The following is a 23,652-nucleotide window of genomic DNA, read 5'->3' on the forward strand; positions in this document are numbered from 1 at the left end:
CTTGATATAGTACTTTTAGAAAAAAAAGTAATTTTTTAATATAATAATTTTGAGCTATTTTTTTCGAAAGATTAGTATACCTATAGCACAGCATAAGAAATAATGCAACCATATTATAGAACCCGTTTGGAATACTGCCCTGAAACTGTTGCTAAATGTATATTATTTGCGTGAAATGCGTGCGCGTGTGTAGCTGTAGAGCGATCTTGCGCTTATCATAATTACCTGCTTCAATAGTAGTACACACAACTCGCACTAGTAAGTGAGTATTAAGTTATCAAGAACAGGAATTAAAAAAAAAAGTTAAACAAGTTAATTATTAGGTATGGTTATGGAAAAATGTAAGTGTTTATTTGGGTGAAAAAGCGTATGTAGTTCCGTCAGACTAAACTTGCTATCCCAAAGACGAGAGAAGGTCATAGTTGATGAGAATGAAATTAATCCCGTCACCTTGTCAATCTCTATTAAGCAAACTTTGTCGATTCGAATACTCTCTCTAATTATAAAATTAGTTTAACAAAACAATGCCTTTATTCTAATTTTGTAAAATAAAACTTATTTTCGGATAAATTTATCCGATTATTAGTTATTGCCTAACTAGTTACAGTTACTGACCGTGATGAATAAAAAGAAAGTTTTTCTCGATTGATACCTATTTGTAGACCGAATGATGTAGACTTGTTAAAGCGATTTAGTTTATATTATCGAAGAAAGTGTTGTTTATGTTACTACGACGTTTCTTTCTCTATATCTACTTTATAATGTTCACTTTTTATATAATCATAGATTATTCTAACGTGTTCTATTCTGTTACATAACTCCTACTCCCGAATAAACATCCTTTTTATACCTGAATTGTTCAATAAAAATGCCTAAAAATGTATGAAATCAGTCACTCTATTCATTTAACTACATTTTAGTTTTATATAATGCACTTATATACCTACTTATGTGTTTTACTTTTCTCATAATTTTAAATTTACAAACACACAGTGATAGGGTCTTCATTTTGCAAATTAGCCCTAAGATCCACATCGGACCTCACGAGGCATTTAAAAAGTCTAATGTGTGTTCAGCCTTTTTACCCCAGCTTAGGAATACAGGTCTCGCCTGAATTCCCACGGTCACTGATATCCCGATATAAACACGTTGTTTTTACTACTTACTAATTAGTACACCGCGTATTGCTTGTGTAATAATTGAAACCATATTACTACTTAATGGATATCATTGCGTACTTATGCCCATAAAACAACACATTAACGAGGTGTCAAAACAAAACTCCGTGGTTATTATCGACTTAAAAGCATTTTTGCTGCCAAACAAAGCCGAACAATTAATCATCACCATACCGGTAAGGAAGTGAGAGTCTTAAAGGGCACAATACACTCCCAAAACGCTTAATAAATTTCCACACAAGAGTCGTTTATGGGCGCCCGAAGTCATTACACGGTGCCCCATAAAGGACAAGATGATTGTGAGTGACAGAAAGGGCCCGAATCGAGGTAATTAAATTTGTATTAAAAAGTGGCCCCTTAACCGGCGCTAGTGCGTTTTGCCGCGTCACGACGCTAATAGATCAAAATATTTCAGCGAAGTGACTGGGAGGCCGATTTGTTAGTTTTGATCATGATATGATACGACTTTGTCAATGGGTCATCATGCAATCAGCGTGTGCGCGAAATGCCATCAGAGCTGTGTCATTAGCCATCTCGCGCGCACTTATAGATGCGCGTGAAATTAAATGACTTAAATAAAAAAAATTAACCTCTGCACCGTTATAAACGGTGTAACACGAGGAACCCGAATTTTACCACGCACTTCTGAGGCCAAAAGAAGGAAAACATGTTATACGAATTTGTAAATTTCGTCAAAAAAAAAACTTTTTATTTTCATATTTTTGAATGTATTTTTATATAAAAAAGGAGTTAATGAGATGACAAAACTGGCACTGAAAATAATTTTTTACCATTTTTTTTGTAAAACCAAATTTTCGCAAAGGTTTTGTCACTTGTCACTTTTTGACATCTATCAATAAGGATATTTAGACTACGCCCCATAATGGCATCAACGCCATCAAAAAGGTGTTTTGCACTAAGTTCCAATAAAAAGATGTTATTTTTTTATTGGTTTAATTGGTATTAACTCTGAAACTAGGCGAAATCCAAAAAAGTTTATATGACATGTTAGTCTCTAAATCTGATCAGGAACACACTGTTAAATTTTTTCGGTTTCTTTATGTTACACCGTGTATACTGTTAAACTCGTTTATCTAATATCGTACAAAGATTGAATGGGACAAACATTGGTTTCCTTGTGCTGGCGAGTGCAAGCTTTACTGATTGCATAAATGCACACCACTGAGGACATTTTAATATTTTTGACGCCTAACAACGATAGCAAATTTTGTATTGATTTGCCACAAACTTTTACTGCACACAACTAGTATTGTGAATTTAAGCTTTGAGGCGTAAACTACAAGACTCGAGTCACGACTGCTGAGTCTAGATGCCTTGAACCTTAAAGTCTCGACCGCATAAGCCTCAAATTAATAAGTTCGCGTTGCTGCTTACGATCACAGAAACCTCGAGTCTTTAGGCATCAAGCTTTAAAGCCTCCTAAGCTTTGAAGGTTTAAGTCTAAAAGGTTTAAAGCATTTAAGTCTTAAAAGCTTCTAATAAATTAGATCAATCTATGCCATATCTGATAGTTATACAGGATGCCCGTGAGGAACCCGAGAGATTTTAACAGGGTAATCCTGAGGTCATTAGAATTAAAAAATATTATATCAATTTTTGTGAAATAGGGGAAAAAAGAAGAAAATTAAGTCGGACTTTATCTCATTTTTGTTTGTAAAATATCAATTAGAGTGGATAAACAGTACCTATCTCTAAACATAAAGTTAAAATTTTTATTTCGACTGCAGGTCAATTTTATGAGTGACATTAATCTTTTTGCGGTCTGTTAATCACTACACCCCGACATTAATACAAAGTGGCAACGTACCTAGTTAGGTACATAATATTCGTAAAAAAATCAATAAGTAATACTTTCTGCCTAGAACGCTCATTTTTTGAGCACTTAACGCTCGACTCAGGCCTTCGAGGTTCGAGGGGCTTGAGCTTTCAGTAGGCCCTAGTTTTTAAAGCTTGAGCTCTCTATGAAGCCCGAGTCTTAAAAACTTTTTCTTAGGAGCTCATAAAAAGCTTGAGTCGTTAAGGTTCTGAATTGTTTTTGAGCTCAAACGATTCAGAACCTTCAACGCTTAAAAGTCTTCAAAGCTTGAACCTTCAAGGTTTGCGAGTGTTTAAGGTTTCAAAGTCTTCAAGACTAGTCTTTTAACAACACTACACACAACGCATTGATAATCAACATATAGGTATACAATTAAAAAACATAATTGAAATGGTTTGTGGAATGTAGGCCCTTGTTCATTCAAGCTCAAGGGAGTAAACGATGCCTGATTGATTGCTTTTATAGCTAACCCTTCACCATAGGTAAGTAGGTTAGAATGGTGTGCTTCTAATTCTAAACATTCAATTGGCTTTCTAATTGTCGCCTGATTACCTATTGGTAGATTTTATTAAAAGGATAATTCCATGACAGAGAGTAAAAGATTATTGTTTTAATAGGGAAGAGTACCTTTTTGAATCTAATGAAATAACGGTAATTTTTGGGCGAAATTTTTCCATTTCGGGAGAAAACGGTCTCCACTACCTAAAGCTTAACTAATCACTTTGATTTTTATGTCGGTCGTTTCAGTATAATATGTTCTAGGGTAACAGGAGTCGCTTTTTTGAAAAAAAAAATAGTTTGCAAATTTTGAAAAAAAGGAAAACCAAGTTTTTCATTGTGTCAATAACATACTAAAAATCATGGAGAGTGGAAAATATTTAGAAGTGGAAAAACGTTTTCGCTTTTGGTATGGTCAATCACGTGGCATACTTTCCTGTTAATGCCAGAATTTAAAATATTTTTTTTTATTAATTTATAAAATTAAAAAAATAAAATTTAAAATTTTATAGGACATTATTATACAAATTAACTAAGTCCCACAGTAAGCTCAATAAGGCTTGTGTTGAGGGTACTTAGACAACGATATATATAATATATAAATATTTATAAATACTTAGATACATAGGAAACACCCATGACAAATATCCATGCTCATCACACGAATAAATGCCCTTACCAGGATTTGAACCTGGGACCATCGGCTTCATAGGCAGGGTCACTCCCCACGAGGCCAGACCGGTCGTCAAATACTTGATATAATTATAAATAAATTGCATATGGCATAGTATGACCAAGACAGGATTACGGATGTTTACAGATAGGGGTTATAATTTGTCACAAAAAATTAAATTACTTACCAAAAAACAAAAAATATATTCAATAGTTCAACATCAAGAAACCATGCAATTCCAATAAAATATTTACACACCACATTTGCGGAAATCGATCATCATGTCGCAATGACAACATCATGGTGTCGTGTCCTGCTGTTATTATAAACAATCTACGTACGTCATCATAATTCTACGGATAAACCCTGGAACTCTACAGTTTTTGCAACAGCCTATTGTAATAATAGTAAATAACTGATTATTAAACAGAATAAGGCTCTGTCCCTCTAATTATTGGTTCCTGATGTAACTTATGACAGTTATGACATTAAGAAAGTCGATGGCTAGACTTATTTCCTCAGCCTAGATACCTACTTATTTTTCTCTTCTTAATCAATTATTATGCATGCAATTCAAAGCTAAACTTAGTTCATTTAACAATTAATTCTATCACATAAAGCATTAATAAGAATTAAGATTTGATCCCTAAATGTAATTTTATAGTTTCAAAATGGACTATACCTACAACAAAAAAAAATGAAATTTATGAAATCACAAAATATTAGTGATCATAAGAACTCACCGAGTAAACATTCATGCAATTAGAATTTTACAAGCCAATCTCTTATAAGTAATAATTATTAAAAGTACTTTTAAGTACATTTTTATACGTTTTCTTAGATGTTGTTTATGAGACAGTTTTATAAGTTGCTCACACAGTTACTTTTAACACCTTTTAATGTCTAACACTCATCAAACCTGTAAAAACAATGTCCAAAGGGCGATAAAGTATTCATTTAACTATGTCGTCTAAGACCAAAGCACCTAAGTTATATTAGTTGTAAATTTCTCGCAGGTTTTAAACTGAGATTAAACGTATTCGTTTTATAGACCACTTATCACAATGACTTATTATATGCATACATCATTCTAAATGTCTATATAGACATACATATAAATGTATGTGTTTAATGTTTTATACTTAAAAATAAGCACTGGCCATACAATTATAGTAGGTAGGTAATTGATAGATCAGACTAAACGCTTTTATCTAGAAATAACGTTTCATGAATAGCGGATGCCATTAAAAATTCAAATTGACGTCGAGAACTGGAGCAGAAAAGGAAAAAGCTTTGTCCACAAAGTAAGAATGTCAACCTCGGTACCTAATTCAATTTTGATTATAGGACCAAAGCCTAAATATGGCTTCATTACTCGCCTCGGCGATCCGCGGACAATCTTTCCGAGTAGGTATCATTACCTACCTACCAAATTTACCTCAAATAAAATGACCGGTTTAATATGAAATTACTCCAGTCGTGATTTCGACGTTCGTCTTCTATTACTTACGCATCTATTCAACAAAGCGGAATCCGAATTATTAAGGCATTTATTAGGCTGGTATAATGACATGTTCAGTTGGTATACATTAACTGCGATTCTCATGCTCGCTTAATAATAACAAATGGTACAAACTTTTACGAATCAATTACGTTTAGTAATAATCGAGCATGAAGTATTAGATTACATTTTCATTCGTCTATGTGTACGTTATTTAACCACAACTTTTGAAATATTCGGAATCGATCGTGTAGCGTAATTTATGCGTGCCCATTTTCATGCCGTCGGCTTAGAAAATGTTTGGGCTAGATAGTTTTGAGCTAAGGCTTCATGTATGTTAAATACTTAAGTGGATGGACATGACGGCCCTGGGCGGAACGTAGGCCAGGCTTCCGTGGGAACAGACACGTGACGTTACGAAACCACCACAGGCGAAAATTGATTGACACGACACTTTGAATGTACTCGTAGGTAACGTAACCATACTTTAAGTTAAGCACTTTAAATTTGTTTGGTTTCTATTTCTAAATGATAGACTTTCTTGTTGAGTATGATTGTACCCATTGTCATAGATATAGGACAGGTGAGGTAATAATGGGCCAAAACAATAATTATTCTAACACAAATCTTGATAATATACAAACCAACAAACATGTGTTCAAAATAAACCAATTATTGTTTTTAAAAAATCAATGTAAAGTCAGATTTACGAAAACGGAGTAATTTTTTTCTTCGGCGAATGCAAGAGAATTGTAAAGGAGAAATTTCTAGGACCAGGTGGGAGATTGGCACCACTTTATAGCCTGGCAACATCAAGTTTCTTAAAACCTGGGAGTCCTACTACAATAATCAGAAGATAAACTGCGGTACAATAATTTTGCATACGACACTGTTTTAGAGACCCTGCACTAAAAATACTGCCTGACTGACTGTTTCTTAAAATTTACCGATAACAACTTTATTCTAAACCAGCGAAGGGGAAAGGGATCTTACTTTTTTATGATATAGGAGGAAAACGAGCAGACGGATCGCCGGATGGTAAGCGATTACCGCCGCGCAGCCTAAACCAGAGGGGTTGTACTTGTGAGTGCGTTGCCGGCATTTAAGTTGGGAGTATGCTCTTTTCTTGAAGGTCGTATCGGTCCGGAAATACCGCAGGCGTAAGTTCATTTCACAGTTCAGCTGTGCAGGAAGTTTCTGGAGAAACGCACAGTTGAGGACTGCCAAGAATTTTGTTGCGTAGGGCAATGGCGGAAAAAAGTGGCAGGGATTAATCCGAATAATTCCTCGGAGCTCTCTCCTAGCTCAAACTATGCTTAAGGCCCGATTCGAAGAATGATTAAGTTACGTTTAAGATCTTGGAAAAAACGATAACTAAACGACATTGTCATAATTGACGTTTATTTCGATTCCGCCGTGATCCCAATAAGATCTATCTACGATATTTCTAACATCAAAGTGACATTGGTTGCCCGAATCGAGCTGCTTCTGTCAATTATACGACATATAAACGATATCTAAATGAGAACTTATCTAAACCAGAACTTATCCTATTCTTCGAGTCGGGCCTATATGTAAAGTATTGGATGAAAAAAGTACAGTAGGTATCTAGACACTAGTCTAGGCGACTATTTCAACACCCCTGGTTGCCTCGAACATCCCGTACACGACGCTTGAGCAAATACAAAGGGAGCATGTGTTCCAATTACACACCGTGTGGATAAAAAGCATCAAATTAAAAGACTGGGCACAAGTGTCTGCACAACGTTGTGGTGACCACGCTTCGTTTGCAGTCAAACCTAACATTATAGAGCACTAATTGACCTCTCCGCTTTGTAGAAGAGCATTAAAATTACTAAGAGCAGTGCACATACACAATGTCTCGGGTTTAATTACACGCTACTCGTGCATTCTCTTCCTGCAAAGTATTAACAATTGGCCTTCAATTGATATCTAATTGTTTCGAAACGACAAAAGACGGTTGTGAGCGAATTGTTCTCTTGATTTGCAAAGTGAAGACACGTAAATTGTATTTTGTATTTTGTGTGGCAATAAATGGTTTCTTATTCTTATTCTTTATTCTTAAAACCATTAAATTAATAGACAATAGACGATGTCGTAAACAAAATAGTTGTTCTCACAGCTTTACTTACTTAATGTGATTACGTTTTTATAAACTGATTCTACATACCTAATGATACCAAGAAGACGATTAATTGCAATTTGAATGTGTCATAGATTGGATAGGCAAGTGCCGAATGACGATTTATTGATAAACTTAAATACAGACGGCAGCACTGAAGTGATAAACAGCACAGTCAAATAAATGGTAATTGCTACAAGGGATCATCGATAAGATGGTTCTCATTCTCACATCAGAGTGGGTTCGCGACGGATTGGGCGGCGGCCTGCGGGCAGAAGAGCGGTGGCGGCGCGGACGCAGCCCAGTGGCTTATAATTAACACGCAGCAAGTTTTATGAATCGATTAGGATCTAAGCTTTCGTCAATGGCAGCTTTCGTCGCGGCAGGCTCCGGCGATGCCTTATCGTTGATTAATAGCGATTGAGATTTTTACTGCAACCTGGTTATTAGAGCACGGCAAACCACAGCCCCGGCCCGCTCTCTGTCGACAAATTGCGGACTTGTCATGAATGTTTTCATATCATTTATATTTATTTAATAGTTGGTTGTTCTTACGCCAACAGCTATCGATGTTGTTATTTTTAAGATATCTGAAAGCTTAGTTGTTGGTAAATATGCAAATTTATCGTTTATTTCATTACCTACGCCTCGTAATACAGTGTGTCGACGAGTAAAAACCGAATGTTGAAAGCATTCACTGCGCGCTACTTCGTGTATAAGGATGACAATATATGAATGAGATACCGGTGTTAGCTAAAATGCTCATGGTTTTTAAGATAATGACGACAACTATATTATGAAAGCATACTTAGCCCCGCTATTTTTCTAGTTGCACCCTCTGCTATGTGAATTGGTAAGATATTCGATTATTTATTTCGTTGTAAGTAGTTAACTAAGCATCAATAAGAGGCAAGTGAATGAAGCTATTAAAAGTGCATTAATAACAAGTCCAAAAGTATGAGCATCAATTTTTGCTTTCATGTTTTAATGTTATAGATATCGGCTTTTACTGCATATTTGTATATTTTTATACAGATGTTACGAAAGTAACTTTAAGCTTAGTTAAATTGCTCGTAATTTTATTTCCACTGCTGTGTGTATAGTTTTATTTATGTTTACCTACAGCGGCTGACGTGACTATGCATAGGTACCTACTTCTTACCAATATCTGTGCAATCAGTCGCAAGTTGTCGGTTACGTATTGATCATTCTAAGCGGGCGGGGTAATTATTGCAAATAACTTAGTTGCGGGCTGTATTGGACCCCAGGCTATATCGCTCGGTTGAATAAATCAATGTGTGCCTTCCTATAAATAATATATGCACTAATTGTAGTAGTCGAAGCCGCGGGGCAGAATTTTACTTATCAATTATCGTACTAACCAACTCAAAGTTGAAAATTCCACACAAATCCAAATTGAACACACATCTAATGTGCTATAGACACAATCAGTACAATGTTGATATCGTTGTAACATGAAGCTAAAGTTTTATTTTAGAGACGTGCAAGTCATAAGTTTCGTAGTTCGTAAGGTGCATGACGTTATGTAGGTACCTATACCACATAATATGTGGTATAGGTAATACCTACATAACACTAGTGTACAAATTAATATATATTTATGAATCAAAATCCGCCACTTTAAAAAAGCCTAAATCGAAAAATAAAACATTAACATCTATCGAACATTTTAAAATCGAATTGGATGAGAAAACCTGAAAAAAACATTGCATTTGCAAGAGTATTACATTGAGACGCTTCCCTCGCGCTCGCTCATCTAGAATTTATAGCCATAATATATATTTTTTTACTAATTATTTGTATAGTAGTAAGTAGTGTAGTAAAATTGTAACGATGTTATTGTAGCCTTATTATTAAACGAAATATTTTACGGGGGAACGACCTGTAACGCATGAGCGACTTTCCGCATGAAACTAGTGCATGGTGACGATAATTAGGTGCTTGTATTTTATTGCGTGTACTGTACACACTCAATGGTCAGGGCTAGCAGGAACAAATATTAGTTATTTATACTAGAAAATGTGGAAAACATGAAAATACGAGTACATTTATCCTTCTGAGTTGGGGACTGTAATTTAAAAAGTGCAAAATATATTGTGGAATAAGTATTTAAAAATTGTACCCCGGAGTCTTAGGACTCAGATTAAAACTGATCTACTTATATATTTACGTGATTTAGGTTGAATTTCCCTCGACATGTTTCGATTCGGGTCTCCGTCGGGCTTTTGATGACGAAAATCCTCTTAAAAGGAAAGGGGAAGGCCGCTTCTCCATACAAATTTAGTCTCCATTTACCTCAATGAATATTGACATTATTAAAAATATTTTGATTTGAAGTATTTTAACCATGGCTATGCTCCTACGTTTACTTTTTTTAATTTTTTTGATTATTGTAAAAATTTGGAGCGAAAAACAGATTACATACAAATTTTTAAATGCTCCTAACTCTTAAAATAGACATTCGAAAAACGTAGGGGATGTGGTTGATATTCAATCAATTGTGTCAAAATATTTTCAATAATGTTAATATCCAGAGAGGAAAATAATGAGGACCACGTTTGTATGAAAAGGCGATTTCGCGTGGCCGTCCACTTTCGTCTTAACAGATACAATACAAATATTCTTTATTGACAGACAACCTTAGGGTAGTACAATGCAAAAAACAAGTAATGTGAGTAGTAGATGCAGTGAATGATAGAAGTTGAGAAATAATAATACATATACATAAATAGCAAATAGTATAAACTACATACACTATAATACATACATAAATATCATATGAGTTTAAAAAACATGAAGTAATATAGCATACCTTTATTCAGAAGTGAGTTGCACAATCGAACGTAAAAGAATCATTAAAAAATTTAGAAGAAGATGACGGGACTTTAAAAAGATAATTTGGGAAGATTTGACGGACCGAGCAACGCTAAAGCGGCTTTTGAGGTAGCAGGTATCGAAATATGTCGAGCAAAATTTACCTAATTAGTTGAGTGACCTAAAATAAAACTTATTTAAATAGATTTTATTTCGTATAATGAAGCGCTCATCTCCGTCAACATTGTGCCAAACTATGGCTAGTTATTGATTGCATGTAACACAAATTTGTATACGTAACTTAACGACAAGAAGCTTACAAAAGCTTAGCTTATGCGCGTAAATGTGCGTATTTAATAGTAATACATACGTAATTTAACTGTTACGTTAGTAAGCAATAATGACAATAATACCTGGGCATTTTCAGATTAAAGCCATTTATTTTCTTGACAGTATACATCTGGTGCTACTTTACCGCATTATTGTGATAATTAGCATATTACGTGATTATGCCGAAAATTTAACGGGCCATATGTACAGTCGCCATCAGATATAACGAAGCGGCGAAGGTGCTCAAAAATATCTGAACATGCGTCTAACGCCTTGACAATAGAGGCGTGTTCCGATATTTGTAAGCACCTTGGCCGCTTCGATATATCTGATGGCGACTGTACTGTAAAATGTTGTATGATACATGTGCGAATAGGCAATTCGACACTCGTTGCAAATTTCCTATTTTACTTTTGGGTTATTTCTACTCAGACTATCGATTATAAAAGGTAAAAAAAGTGTTCGAAAAGATTTACAATTTGTAACGCATTTTCACACACATTTTGTATGGACCGTCACAGAACTGACACCCAAAGTATGAAAAACGGGGGTCTCTTTTTTTCTTTATTTTGATCAATACTTGTTTTTTGAAAAAAAAGTAAATGGTACACCTTTGTCTGAAGACCCTCACCTACTTGTTCCTGTTCGTGAGATTGCCTATCTCGGTACTCGTGCATTTTCATGTAATCAAATTCTATTACATATTTGCGCAAGCGAAATCTCATATATATGTACTAAAGCATACTTCTTGGCTTATGGAACACACTGCATAAAGCTATATGTTTCTGGCTTATATTTGGCTAAACAAGCTTTTATATCTGGCTGTAGATAGAAAATAATATATAATCAGGTGTATAGCTTTAAGTCAAATTTGTATTTATATATTTTTTTTTACTACTAGTCATAATACATCCTAATTACTACAATTTATATCGCAGTTGTTTGTTACTAAGCCAATGAGGAGTCCGCAGTAAGGTCGGTTCTCCATACAAACGTGGTTCTGCTCTCATTTTAAAACGAGTAGCTAGATTGCTCTGAAACTTTGTACTTACAATAGGATAAGGTATGTATATATTTGCCTGTAATTCGTTTATGTAGCTTCAGATACCATATTTTAAAAAAATACAGCGAATTTAAATTTCTCATACATAACTCGTTTTTTCTCTATTTCGTTTGTTTTATAAACTGGAGCTATAAAAAAATATTACAGGCATAGATATACCTCATGTCATAATATGTGCAAAGTTTCATTACATTCCAACGCGTAGTTTTAAAATGAGAACGAAACTCCGTTTGTGGGGAGGTGAAATTCGGCCGAGCTTGCTGCTGTTGTTTGTAAAAGCCAACACGGAACTACCAAGCTCGCCCACATTTTATAAGTACAGATAACATATACGCGATATACTCATCAACCTTTATATATTTCTTTTAACAATCAGCTAGATCACAAACATCGACTACCCTTAATGACTGCCATCTCCCAAATGCTCGCTTGCTGATATATATTGAGCGGCCATAGTGTCGAAGAATATTTGACCTCAAAATATGTATAAATAAGTAGTGTAATAAAACAAATAATGTTATTAATAATAATTAATGTTATATAGTAATCATAATTGATTTGTTAGGTAATTTGTCAATTGAATCCATTTATTCTATATGTAAGTCTGACCAGTAATTTATATTATTAATAAAGTATGAGTATTTATTCATCTAGCAGGGCGATAGTTCAGAGCCCCTAGTGTAAATTTATTCGATAGCGAAACGTGGCGGAATTAGAAACAGCGCGCCAAGCGGGACGTTTTGGAAACTCAAAATCCCATACAAAATGAGACTTAACGCAAACGCGTACGTCACGTTTCGCTATCGAATAAATGTACACTAGGGGTAAATTCAAATACACAATCACAGTTTCAAACCTTCACAGTATTTACACTGTTAAATATTGCAGGTCTTAAAAAAAAAACCCAAAGAATTCGCCTCGTAATAAACGAATAATATGAGCCCCCTCTCGAGGCTACTAGTAGAAACCGAAGAGTTCCACTATCCATCTTCTGGCTCCTTCATCAGATCAGCTAGGCAGTACCAATTACCAAATTATTGTAATGTCATCTGTATTATATAAACTTGCAACGTTACATATCCATACGACTATTAAAATCGACTTGTTTGTTACTTATTTAGTTGCAAGCAAAGTTAGTATAAGTGTGATGAAAAGAGCATAAGCAGGCGATCTATGGTGGATCTCACATTGCCAACGGCCCAATAAAAACTGTAGTTTCATCGTGATTCAGTACAATTTTCAATGATACCGTATTTCGCTAATGAAAAGTATTCATATGCCTGCAGAAAGTTCTAGTATATTATTATTTACAAAAGACACAAACAAATAGTATCACTTTCTAAACGTAATAATACACTATCTTGTCCATGCTTTCACGTAATAGCTTAGTTTATTTTTAGATTCCATCAACTCCCAATTGGTAGTCCTTATATCCTGGTAGATGCTGCCTCTTCTTGCGTCCCATGACACGGGCAAGGGCTGCATATGCTCGGTGTACCCCTCACATTTCATTAAAGAGTTAAAATCTGTGTTGGCTTTGCACACGCCTCTCAAATATTCCAAAACACCATTGTTCGGTGATGGGTAAAGACATACAAAAAACGTATACCCTAGTATTCTGATGCTTGACGGTCTAATTGTATTATTTTTATTATGTTATCAATATGACATCTTTACAACATTACTATTTAGTATTGCAAAGACTAATAATAGATTTTAAAAAATGTTCTGAAAAAAAGTACTGAGTCACGGGGCCTTTTTTATACACCCTTTTAAGATCCACAGGTATGGAATACATAGATCCACCTGAGCAAGAGAACTTGCTTACCAAGCAACTTGGTAACAGCACCTTGCTGTGACAGCACGTGGTGCGCGATGTCGTAGTGTCGCAGGCCGAAGCGCGACAGCTCGAGTAAGCGCTGCTGCGACAGCAGGGAAGAGAGGGGGTGCGACGGCGGGTACAGCGGGGTCCCGGAGCCACCGGTCCCTCCCGACGACGACGGGGACACTGGTACTGGAAACAATGAAACAAATCTGTTACATGGTACTTTCCCGCCAGGGTAGGTTGTGAAAACTACATACGTATGTATATGATACCAGATTTCAGAAATGAGTACATATGTTAATACGATTCTAACGTATGTATTTTAAGTCATTTGTTTACATCGTAACGCCTTTATACAGTATTTTCATAGGAATTCTTCTATGATAGTTGTATTTTCTTTGTCCAAACCTTTCATCGTAAGTACCTACAGCTACTAATATTTACCGAAGTGGTTGCCGATTTAGGCCATTTTACAAGGTTTAAAATTTGGACAATATTGATCCTCAAAAGTTTTAATGATATAGAAGGCAAAGGAAACAAGCAGACAAATCGCCGGACGGTAAGCGATTACCGTCACCCATGGACACCCGCAGCTTCAGAGGGGTTGTAAGTGCGCTACCGGCCTTTAAGATGGGAGTACGCTCTTTTCTTTTAGGTTTAAAGGTCGTATCGGTCCGGAAATACCGCAGGCGGCAGTTCATTCTACAGTTTAGCTGTGCGAAGCAGGAACTTTCAATTTAAATTAATGTAAATCCATTGAAGTCCAAACGTATTCGAAATTAGAACAAGAGGTATTTGACTAACGATAAGGCACTTTATACTCGTATCAATAGGTACATGATGAGGCACCCTACATAATACTAGTCAAGATTAGTCCCATAAATTAAGTCATACAGAAAATTACCCCACTGATTTGCCATGGACAAGTCTCGTTGGAAATGCATTAATTTTTTATCAGTGTCCATAATGAAGGCGCCTCGGGGTAACAATTCTATGATCACAGATTACATTGCTCAGTCATTATCCGCGTCATTATGCGACAATAAAAGATTTACGCGTCACAGCTATGCAATCACAGGCAAAGCCTCCAAGCGGTCGGAGCTTGAAGGCCGAAATGATGTATGCGACATAAATTAAGACATGATAAAATCCATTTCAGAAATAAAATAAAAAGTTTCCAATAAACTAGGAACTAATATTATTTGTTTTATGGTCCCAAAAATGTTAAGTTGATTTAAAGAAAATAATATAAAATATCAATAAATCTACTATTAGGTCCATTTTTTGCAGATTTTTCATCCATGTACCTATACTTAGCAGGGGCGGCGGGTCCATACAACTCGATTCCCACCGGCTTGCCTAAAATTTATTGCTACATAAACCAAACTTATATATCATCATTAGAATTAAAAATATATCCATAATGAAAACACTACGTATTACATTACCTTGGAATTGATAACACGATTTACTAAAGCACTAATCATAGCAGGCGCGCGAAGTGAAGCTAAGCTTGACTATTCATTCATGCGCCACTACACAGATACGAAAGCTCACGCACACGCTCATAAAGTTTGCTATAGAGAGTCCACGCGAATGAGCTTCAAAGCAACTCGGTCTTGTATCGGGTTATTCATTTGAATAAAAACCTTAAACGTAATAGCTTAAGGTTTATATTGGAAAAATGCACGCACATATTCATAAAGTCCGCGAGCACTGAGGGTCCTACCGCGAACACCGTAGTACGCAGATTGCGGGCTACTTTCTCTTTTACTCCAATGGCGTAATTAGGGTGACAGAGAAAGATGCTCGCAATTTGCGAACTTCGGGGTACGCGGTAGGCTGTACACGGCCGCGATAACGTCAGTTATTATTAACATGCTGCTTCATTTGAATTTAAACCTTAAATACAAACAGGTAAGATTTATATTGGAGTGTAATGGTTTACACTTTTGAATAGAGTGGCGTTTGCCGCGCGAATGCTTAATATTGCCATACAAAAACATTGAATTGAATAAATGGGTAAAATTTTACAGTATTTTGCTATCATTGATAACAATTTTTGTAAAAACCTTTAAAAAAATGATGAATTTTAATAGAAAAATCCAAGAATCTTATGTAGTCTCAAGTTTAATAATTTGATAAAGAACGTTTCTTCATAGAAAGTACTGTTTGTAGTGATAGGTTTTAGAATTTGTGTGTTTGTGAACACTCCCGTCCCGGTTGTTACCAAGGCTTGTTATTATTAGAGTTTTAAATGTTTTTATGTGATTAAAATCACAAAAATTTAAAACTTACTTGTGTGCACAAATTTATATATAAAGTTACTAAACCAGTGATATTTTGTATGTTGTGTGTATAATATTATGGCAAAGGTGGTTATACACTAACTGCAAAAGGTCGCGCCCGGACACACCTAGCGCACGCCTCACTTTTATCATGAAAAAAAAGTACATAATGTTAAGGTGTTTTTTTGTTCCGAGTTGCCTAGCCAGAATTTTCACGCGCCGCTACTGCTACTTAGGCATGTACAGTCGGTGATCTCACTTAATTGAGTAAGTGACAACAGCTAAACGAGATGGCGTTGTAAGGCTCCATACAGTATGCAGTAACTTTGGTAGTCAAAATTAGACATTTGACAATTTAGTGACCAGAAAACATTATGGTGCAGTATAGCGCCATCTGTTTCAAACAAGCCGGCACGTTTTTATCTTAGACTTAAACTCTCTACTACAATCAATAACTAATTTCTCCTTTCTAATAGTACTACGTTATAGTAAGGTAGGTACATTTTAGTATCTACGCACCATCGAGTTCAGCCCGCGTAGCCAACGTGCCAATCGTTAACGCGCTCACGTCACTTACGCCATTGTCATTCAAGGGTCAGCGCCAGAGGGCCTACCGCGAACCACGTTCGACGTGTTACCTACCTATCACGCTTACGTACGAATTTACAAGTGCGACAGAGAGGCAACACGTCGAACGTGATTCGCGGTAGGTTGCAATCGTTGCATTATGAAGCTCCCTGTTATTCCATGATGACAAGCTTCGACACTTAGGCCCTTTAATCTGATTGAATTCTTCATAATTTCAAAGGAACATTGTTGAAAGAAAGCGAATAAAATAAAAAGAATTTAGTGGACATACATTTGATATCCTGATAAAGATTATCTGTTATTGAAATAGTTACAGATAAACAATAGTAATTGAGGGTAGCATTATAAACATTTTTTTATGCTTTGTTTTTCGCTAATCTGATTTGGTACTAATGTTGAGACAAGAGAGCCAAATTAGTCGAAAATTCAGATTACTCGAAGTTAGATCAAGTCGGAATAATAATACTGTATATATTTTGATGCGTTTTTAAGTGTGTTGTAGAAATACATTACTTAAATAAGAAATTCAAAGAAAATTTTGAGTAAGCTCTAAAGAGTAGGCAGTGCGATAATCTAAGAGCACATAGTAAATGTGGATATAGAATGATTACTCGCACCCCTTTTTAGTACCGGATACCTGGATGTACCGGTACCGGCCCATTGAAGTACCGATTATTGAGATTTTACTGTATTTATGAACTTAACAATCACTAACCGTACGGATTATTGAGATTTTACTGTATTTATGAACTTAACAATCACTAAACTTAATAAATATTTTAATATCTCCTTTAAACTGACCTCTGAGTAAACTTATCAAGTGCAAAATCAGACCACTCTGCTTTGATTAGTCTAATGGATTCTAAGTTTAGGCATATTATCGGCCATATTTAGCTAAGGAGCAACGCCTCCAATCTTGCCTAATTTGTCTTCAAAAGCGTCAGATAATTATGTTAAACGACGTGACACCAATATGGCTTTATACGAATACATCGTAAAAAATTCAATTATAAATTAAGCTATTAACTTAATACACCATAATTTGTTTATCAGGTTAAGCATCGAAATTAATGCAAGTGGCATAACTTGCCCATAACTTTACACTTTTTATTAGCGAGTCTACAAGACGATTCTGTCGAGAAAAGTATTATCATGCCTTTCCACTCGGAACAAGCCCAAACGGCTTTCAATACAGACTATATAAGGTCTTATTTGTATTGGTTTACTTTTTGATCGGGCACGAAGAACTGGACATCGACGTATAATTTCTCGTGTAATCGCTTTCATAATGGAAGAAAAAAAGTGATATTATCTGCCCACGGTCAATAAATTAACACCGTTTAGAGCAAAAATGTAGATCCTTAGTGTCGCTACTATTATAAATAAAGTAAGCTCGAACGCTCCATGTTTTAATGTAGTGCCGGGGTGCGTGCGTGTGTGTGTCTTTATTTGGGTGCGTGAGCCGTGAGGTCTTATTAAAATATTTCGAGTGGAAACTGGAAGGACCACTTAGTGGTACGCGGGAGTTCACGCCTGAGCTGATACAACATTAAGCCGACAAGATAGCTTATTTGTGCTGAGCTGAGGATTAGGGGCAATAAATCACTGATTAGAATGTATTGACTCGACGGTGACTACAGTCGTGGCTCCTATTTATCGACCACTAGTTTTTATTACTTTATTTCACCTGTTTTGGTTCATGCTTATCATTTGAAGCAGTTTGGTTAACAAGTTCATACTAGAGCTATGTCCTTTACAATGTTGTGGATGTGTCAATGCAAATAGGTAACAAACATGACATTAATCATTTTTTTATTAAGTATCTAGTGTCCTCCTAGGTGTCTAATAATTAAGTAGCAATGTATGTCTTGATAAGCGCTAGAAATAGTACCTAGTTATTAACGTAAGTGTACAGGTTAAACTATCTTCGTAAAAGATAAGCTCCACGACGCAGCTTTGAAATGTGTTAGCATTTTAATGACGCTTTTAAGACATTTGTTGAATGTAAGTTTACACAATTAGTTCTTGCTATCGACAAACTATATTTATATAACGTAGATGCTTGCGATACGGGCACCTGCACATCACGTTAAACATGCAAAACGGAGCGAGGGGAGCTTACATTTCTTGCAAGATCGTCCGAATGTGAAACAGTTTTATACAAAAAATACTGTTTACCGAGCAGACTCACTGCTATTAATGTCATCGCGCAGCCGGAAAATTACCACCTTTCGTGTAAATTTTAATATGAAATCGAAAGTGTACACGCGGGCCCCCTTTATGGTTGCAAGAAACCCACGTTCAACTAAAATTCGTTTGAATTGTTTTTAAAATTTCGCATGTATTATGTTGATATGTTGAAAGTTAAAAACCGTATAGTCTGTCCGGTAATAAAATATATATTCGAATGATTCGTGTTAAATTGCCCATGAGATTAGCTTAAGTTCTTGCTTCGAAAAATGGGTAATCGGATGATGTCTGGATTTATGTTGTTGATGATAATACACATTTATTTCCTGTCGAGTTCGATTAAAATTAATAATGTTTAGTTTGCAAAAAATATCCTGTGGTATTAGGATAATTTAATGGTGATTATGTTTTTGTTAGTTGTTTGGAAGGGAGAGTTGAAGCAAAGAGGAAGAAGGGAAGACCGAGGGGAGCGTACATTATTAAATAAAAGAAAAACTCAACGTCGTGACGTGCCAGGCTGTCTCAGAGAAGTCGGTTGCCCGCCAAACATGGAAATTGCTCCACCGACCAAAGACTTACTCTTAAATATAGGATGATGATCAACTAAAACGAATTTTAAATTGGCAAAATAGGAATCGAAAACGTCAGTGTCACAGAAAGCAATTTCAATAAAGGCCAGTTTGCTTAAGGAATATGAGTACATAATAATATGCCTAATACAATATAAAGAGTTAACCGATTAGTTCTGTTGAAATTTGGTAGCTACAGATTTGTAAGTCGGTGACCCAAGGAGGACGTGTAAAGTATATGAATGAATCAAAGGGGCCACTTTTGGGGGATAAATTAGAAAATTTAAAAGTTTTGCAAACTATTTTGTTTGGCATATCACATGAAAAGGCTTGTTGTAAGGATTTCAAACATATTTTTTTATAATTTTAAAACAAACAGTTTTGAAGATATTTAAGAAAAATAGACGAAAATTGACCATTCTTACACTACGTTTACTGTTTATTATGCAGTACCTACTACAGTGATTTAATAACCAGGTCAGTGTTATGTTGCTAAAACTATATAAAGGTTTTTTTAGGTACTTAAACATATATTTATATTTCGGATTCCGTGGTATCTAGGAGCCTTCAAAATTTTGCCATGTCTGTCTATCTGCTTCTCTATCCGCCCGTCTGTCCATCAATGTGATATAATTTTTTTAAATAAATACACGCATTGCACACATGCTACATGAAACATACTCATCTCTCCATCGCATAAGTTTAAGCTCGCAAATTACCTCATTGCATATTCAGTGAGGATGATCGAGAGATTTAGTAGCCTTCGCGGGAAGTGCATCAAGATCGGAAGTGAGGTTTTAATAAATATACCGAGTCATGCTACTGTGCTACTTTGTCTGCCTTAGTTACTTAACAATGTGAACATTGATCACTGTTTAGCGCCTCTGGCTTATTTATTTTTCACGTGGCTATAATGACAGCTGTCACCTATATAGAATTTTGCGTTTTAAGGTTATTTATTGTGTGGAGATGATGGCTGTCACCGTAACCAGGCTATGTGAAATATATTGTTCCTCCGTCTATAAAGATTCTAAAGATAATAACATTGATTTGACACTGCTAGCTAATTTGGCTCGTGCTTATAAGTGCTCGGGGAATACTTTTTTTTATAACCGATTATGCACAGATCTACATATCACCCAGATTGAACTCTACGATCAAAAGATATGACCGACAGAGAAGTCAAACTAGAGGATTTTATCTAATTTTGATTAAGGCATTACGAGTAACTACGTAACGCGAATGTTACAAAATGACATTACGATAAAAAAAGATAAATATATATTTATTTGTAAAAATGTAGTGGTAACCATAGTTCGTCTGAAGGTGATTTTAAGTGCGTACATTTAACTTAATACAACAACAAGACACAAGATCTAGCAGAAGAGGCTGAAAAGGAAAGATTGCGCATTAACTACAATAAAACAAAGGAAATGCGCCAGGACACCACCGAACCCCAATACTAATCAAGGGAAATCAGATTGAACAACTAGCTTTTGCTATCTGGGCAGTATTGTCGACCAGAGTAGAGAAACGGAAGCTGACATTAAAACACGAATAAACAAAGCCCGAGCCGCATTCAGCTAGCTTAAACCTGTGTGAAACTCCTCTACCCTGACGAGAAGAAACTAAAGTGAGGATTTTCAATTCCAATGGAAAGGCCGTGTTTCTGTACGAGTGCGAAACCTGGTTTGTCAGCAAAGACCTAATGACAAAACTCCAAGTGTTTGTGAACAAATGCTTAAGGCAAATTCTGCGCATCTTTTGGCCTAACTGGATCACAAAAGCTCACTTATGGAAAATAATCAGAAAAGCACCCGTGCATAAGGAGATCCAAACGCGCAAATGGCATTGGATTGGGCATATCCTCAGGAAGCCTGACACCCACCTATCCAAGGTGGCCCTGACCTGGAAGATGCCCGGAAAACGGAAACGTGGTCGCCCTAAAATTTACTTGGCGCCGTTCCGTGGAGCAAGAGCTGGGTGTATTGGGGATGGGGTGGGAGGAGGTTACTCAAGCTGCCCAGGACCGAAGTCAGTGGAAAAAAATAGTTCGAGCCGTACACCCCAGCAGGGGGTAACAGGATGAAAAGAAGAAGACATTTAACTTAATGAAGCATGCAAACTTTCCTTATTAACTAGGTACTATAACTAAGTATAGTACTTACATAAAAAGTTTAGAACAATAAACCATGCATTATAATCATAAATAAATAAATATTATAGGCTCAATAAAATCATATCATCATATCTCATTCATATATCATTATTCATTAGTATTTATTAGTTTGCACATGTCAAATATGGTATGGTACTATGGTAAGGGAGACAGTCCTCTGCTTCGAGTACTCGATTATAATAAATTGAATCAAGTTAACGATTTTGGGATTAACAAAATGCCGGCATTCTTGCGTCAAACACTGTCATTCGGTTTGTACAAGTGTTCACAAAGAGCGGCTGAATGTGTAACCGACTTAACGCTCCATTAACACATAGTTCCAATTGTCTACTAATTAAGCAGCATCGCCTCAGTTTACCAAGCCAGCTGATTATTATGCGTGATCACCATTTAAATGTTAATTAGATTTATTAGCGCACCTGATCAAACCTGCCTCAATATAAACGTTGACGTGAAAAACAGACTACAGAAAATTCCTATCGCGGACACCTACCAGAGCATTTGGCTCAGGCAAGCCAATATAAAATGGGATCTTACAACGCATAGTTATTACGGACCTCGAAAGTAAAACTATACCAGTTCGCCTTAGTCAAACGCTCGCCTACGTTCAGAATACAATGCCTGTTGCCAGCCCTCGCCTATCAAATGTATTTTTGTGACTCACACCGACTACAAACGTGTATGTTTTAGCAAATGTAACGTCGCCGCTAATTATTAACTATATTAATTAGTAATTAAATTATTCTCAGCATTTATACAAGTTTAAGATTCACATTTAGATGGTTATCGGAGCTATTATACCAGATTCTACTACTGCGTTTGCATTCTCGACTATTACAAACACTATCTTCGATCGGATTAAATAGTCGACGACGTTTCTACGGCCATAAATTCCGTCTGCTGCTGTCGGTTTGTTTGGTATCGTTAATCAAAACGTATCAAACATGGGGTACCTATAAGCAGAGTAACTTTTTAGTGCGGAGGATGTAATAATTACATAATGTGTATATTTCTACAGGCTTTGGTTTTCATTGTCATACATGACTGACAATAAAAACCAAAGTAAATAGTAAAATCTCTCTTGAAACTCTAGGTCCATGCGCGCACAGGTTTTTTGCAGAAATCCTGAAGCGTCTGGTTGACGTAATTGATGACCGAAGAGCTGGCAGCTTCCTCGTACAACTTATCAGCATTGCGATACAACGAGGAATTGCCGCCAGCATCCTTGGTACAAGGGCCTATTTTAGATGTATGCTAGTTAGTAATTGTAATACCTCTTTAAATATCTATTATGTAAATAAATAATTAAATATATAAAATTAATTATAATATTTTACTGCTAATTGACCGAAGCGTTAGCGAAGGTCACTGTTTTGACTCGGGCATTTTGCTTTCGTATGTCCGGGTGTTCTCCTCTACGGGTTGCAATTCTTAACCGATTCTCGTGAAATTTTGTAACCAGATTCTACAATTAAATATAATTTTGGTGCCGATCCAATTGTTGGAAATTTTTCAAAATCCGGAAATAGGCATAAAACCAAAAAAAGTGATAACGAACTAAGTATTTTTCACTTTAATATTTTCTAAGCTTAACGCGAGATCTACAGCTCACAGATCCACCAGTGTAATAGTTAAACATACAAGGTTGTAAGAAAAAGCAAATGAAACGTTCCAAAGCCTCGGAGAATGCTTAACGTATCCAAGCAATTTGACTCTTTTGACTCATTTGACGATATATTTGGATGATATCGACGTTTGACGATATTATCCAAATATATCGAATTAGAATAAAATATAACAAAATGGCTTTTACCGTATTTACTTAAACAGTGAAAAATAATAAACTTAAGTAAAATATAAATTTTGAATCATACTGTAAGAAAACCGAAACCGAAACCTCTTTCGCCTGTCACCGGCGCTACGCTCCCGTCTAATATCGGGTGAATATTGAGCAA

At 35.8% G+C, this 23,652-nt stretch overlaps 1 protein-coding gene across 2 annotated transcripts in view; it reads right to left on the reverse strand.

The window, feature by feature from the left end:
* Positions 1-23,652, reverse strand: part of LOC133517444 (paired box protein Pax-6-like) — a 58,494-nt gene that overhangs the window by 25,823 nt on the left and 9,019 nt on the right. For both annotated transcript variants that reach the window (XM_061850770.1, XM_061850771.1), the window contains exon 2: positions 13,887-14,072. In XM_061850770.1, the coding sequence (XP_061706754.1) occupies positions 13,887-14,072 (186 nt within the window). The remainder of the gene's footprint in view (positions 1-13,886; positions 14,073-23,652) is intronic.

This window comes from Cydia pomonella, chromosome 4 (genome assembly GCF_033807575.1).
Source record: "Cydia pomonella isolate Wapato2018A chromosome 4, ilCydPomo1, whole genome shotgun sequence".
Taxonomy (NCBI): Eukaryota; Metazoa; Arthropoda; class Insecta; order Lepidoptera; family Tortricidae; genus Cydia; species Cydia pomonella.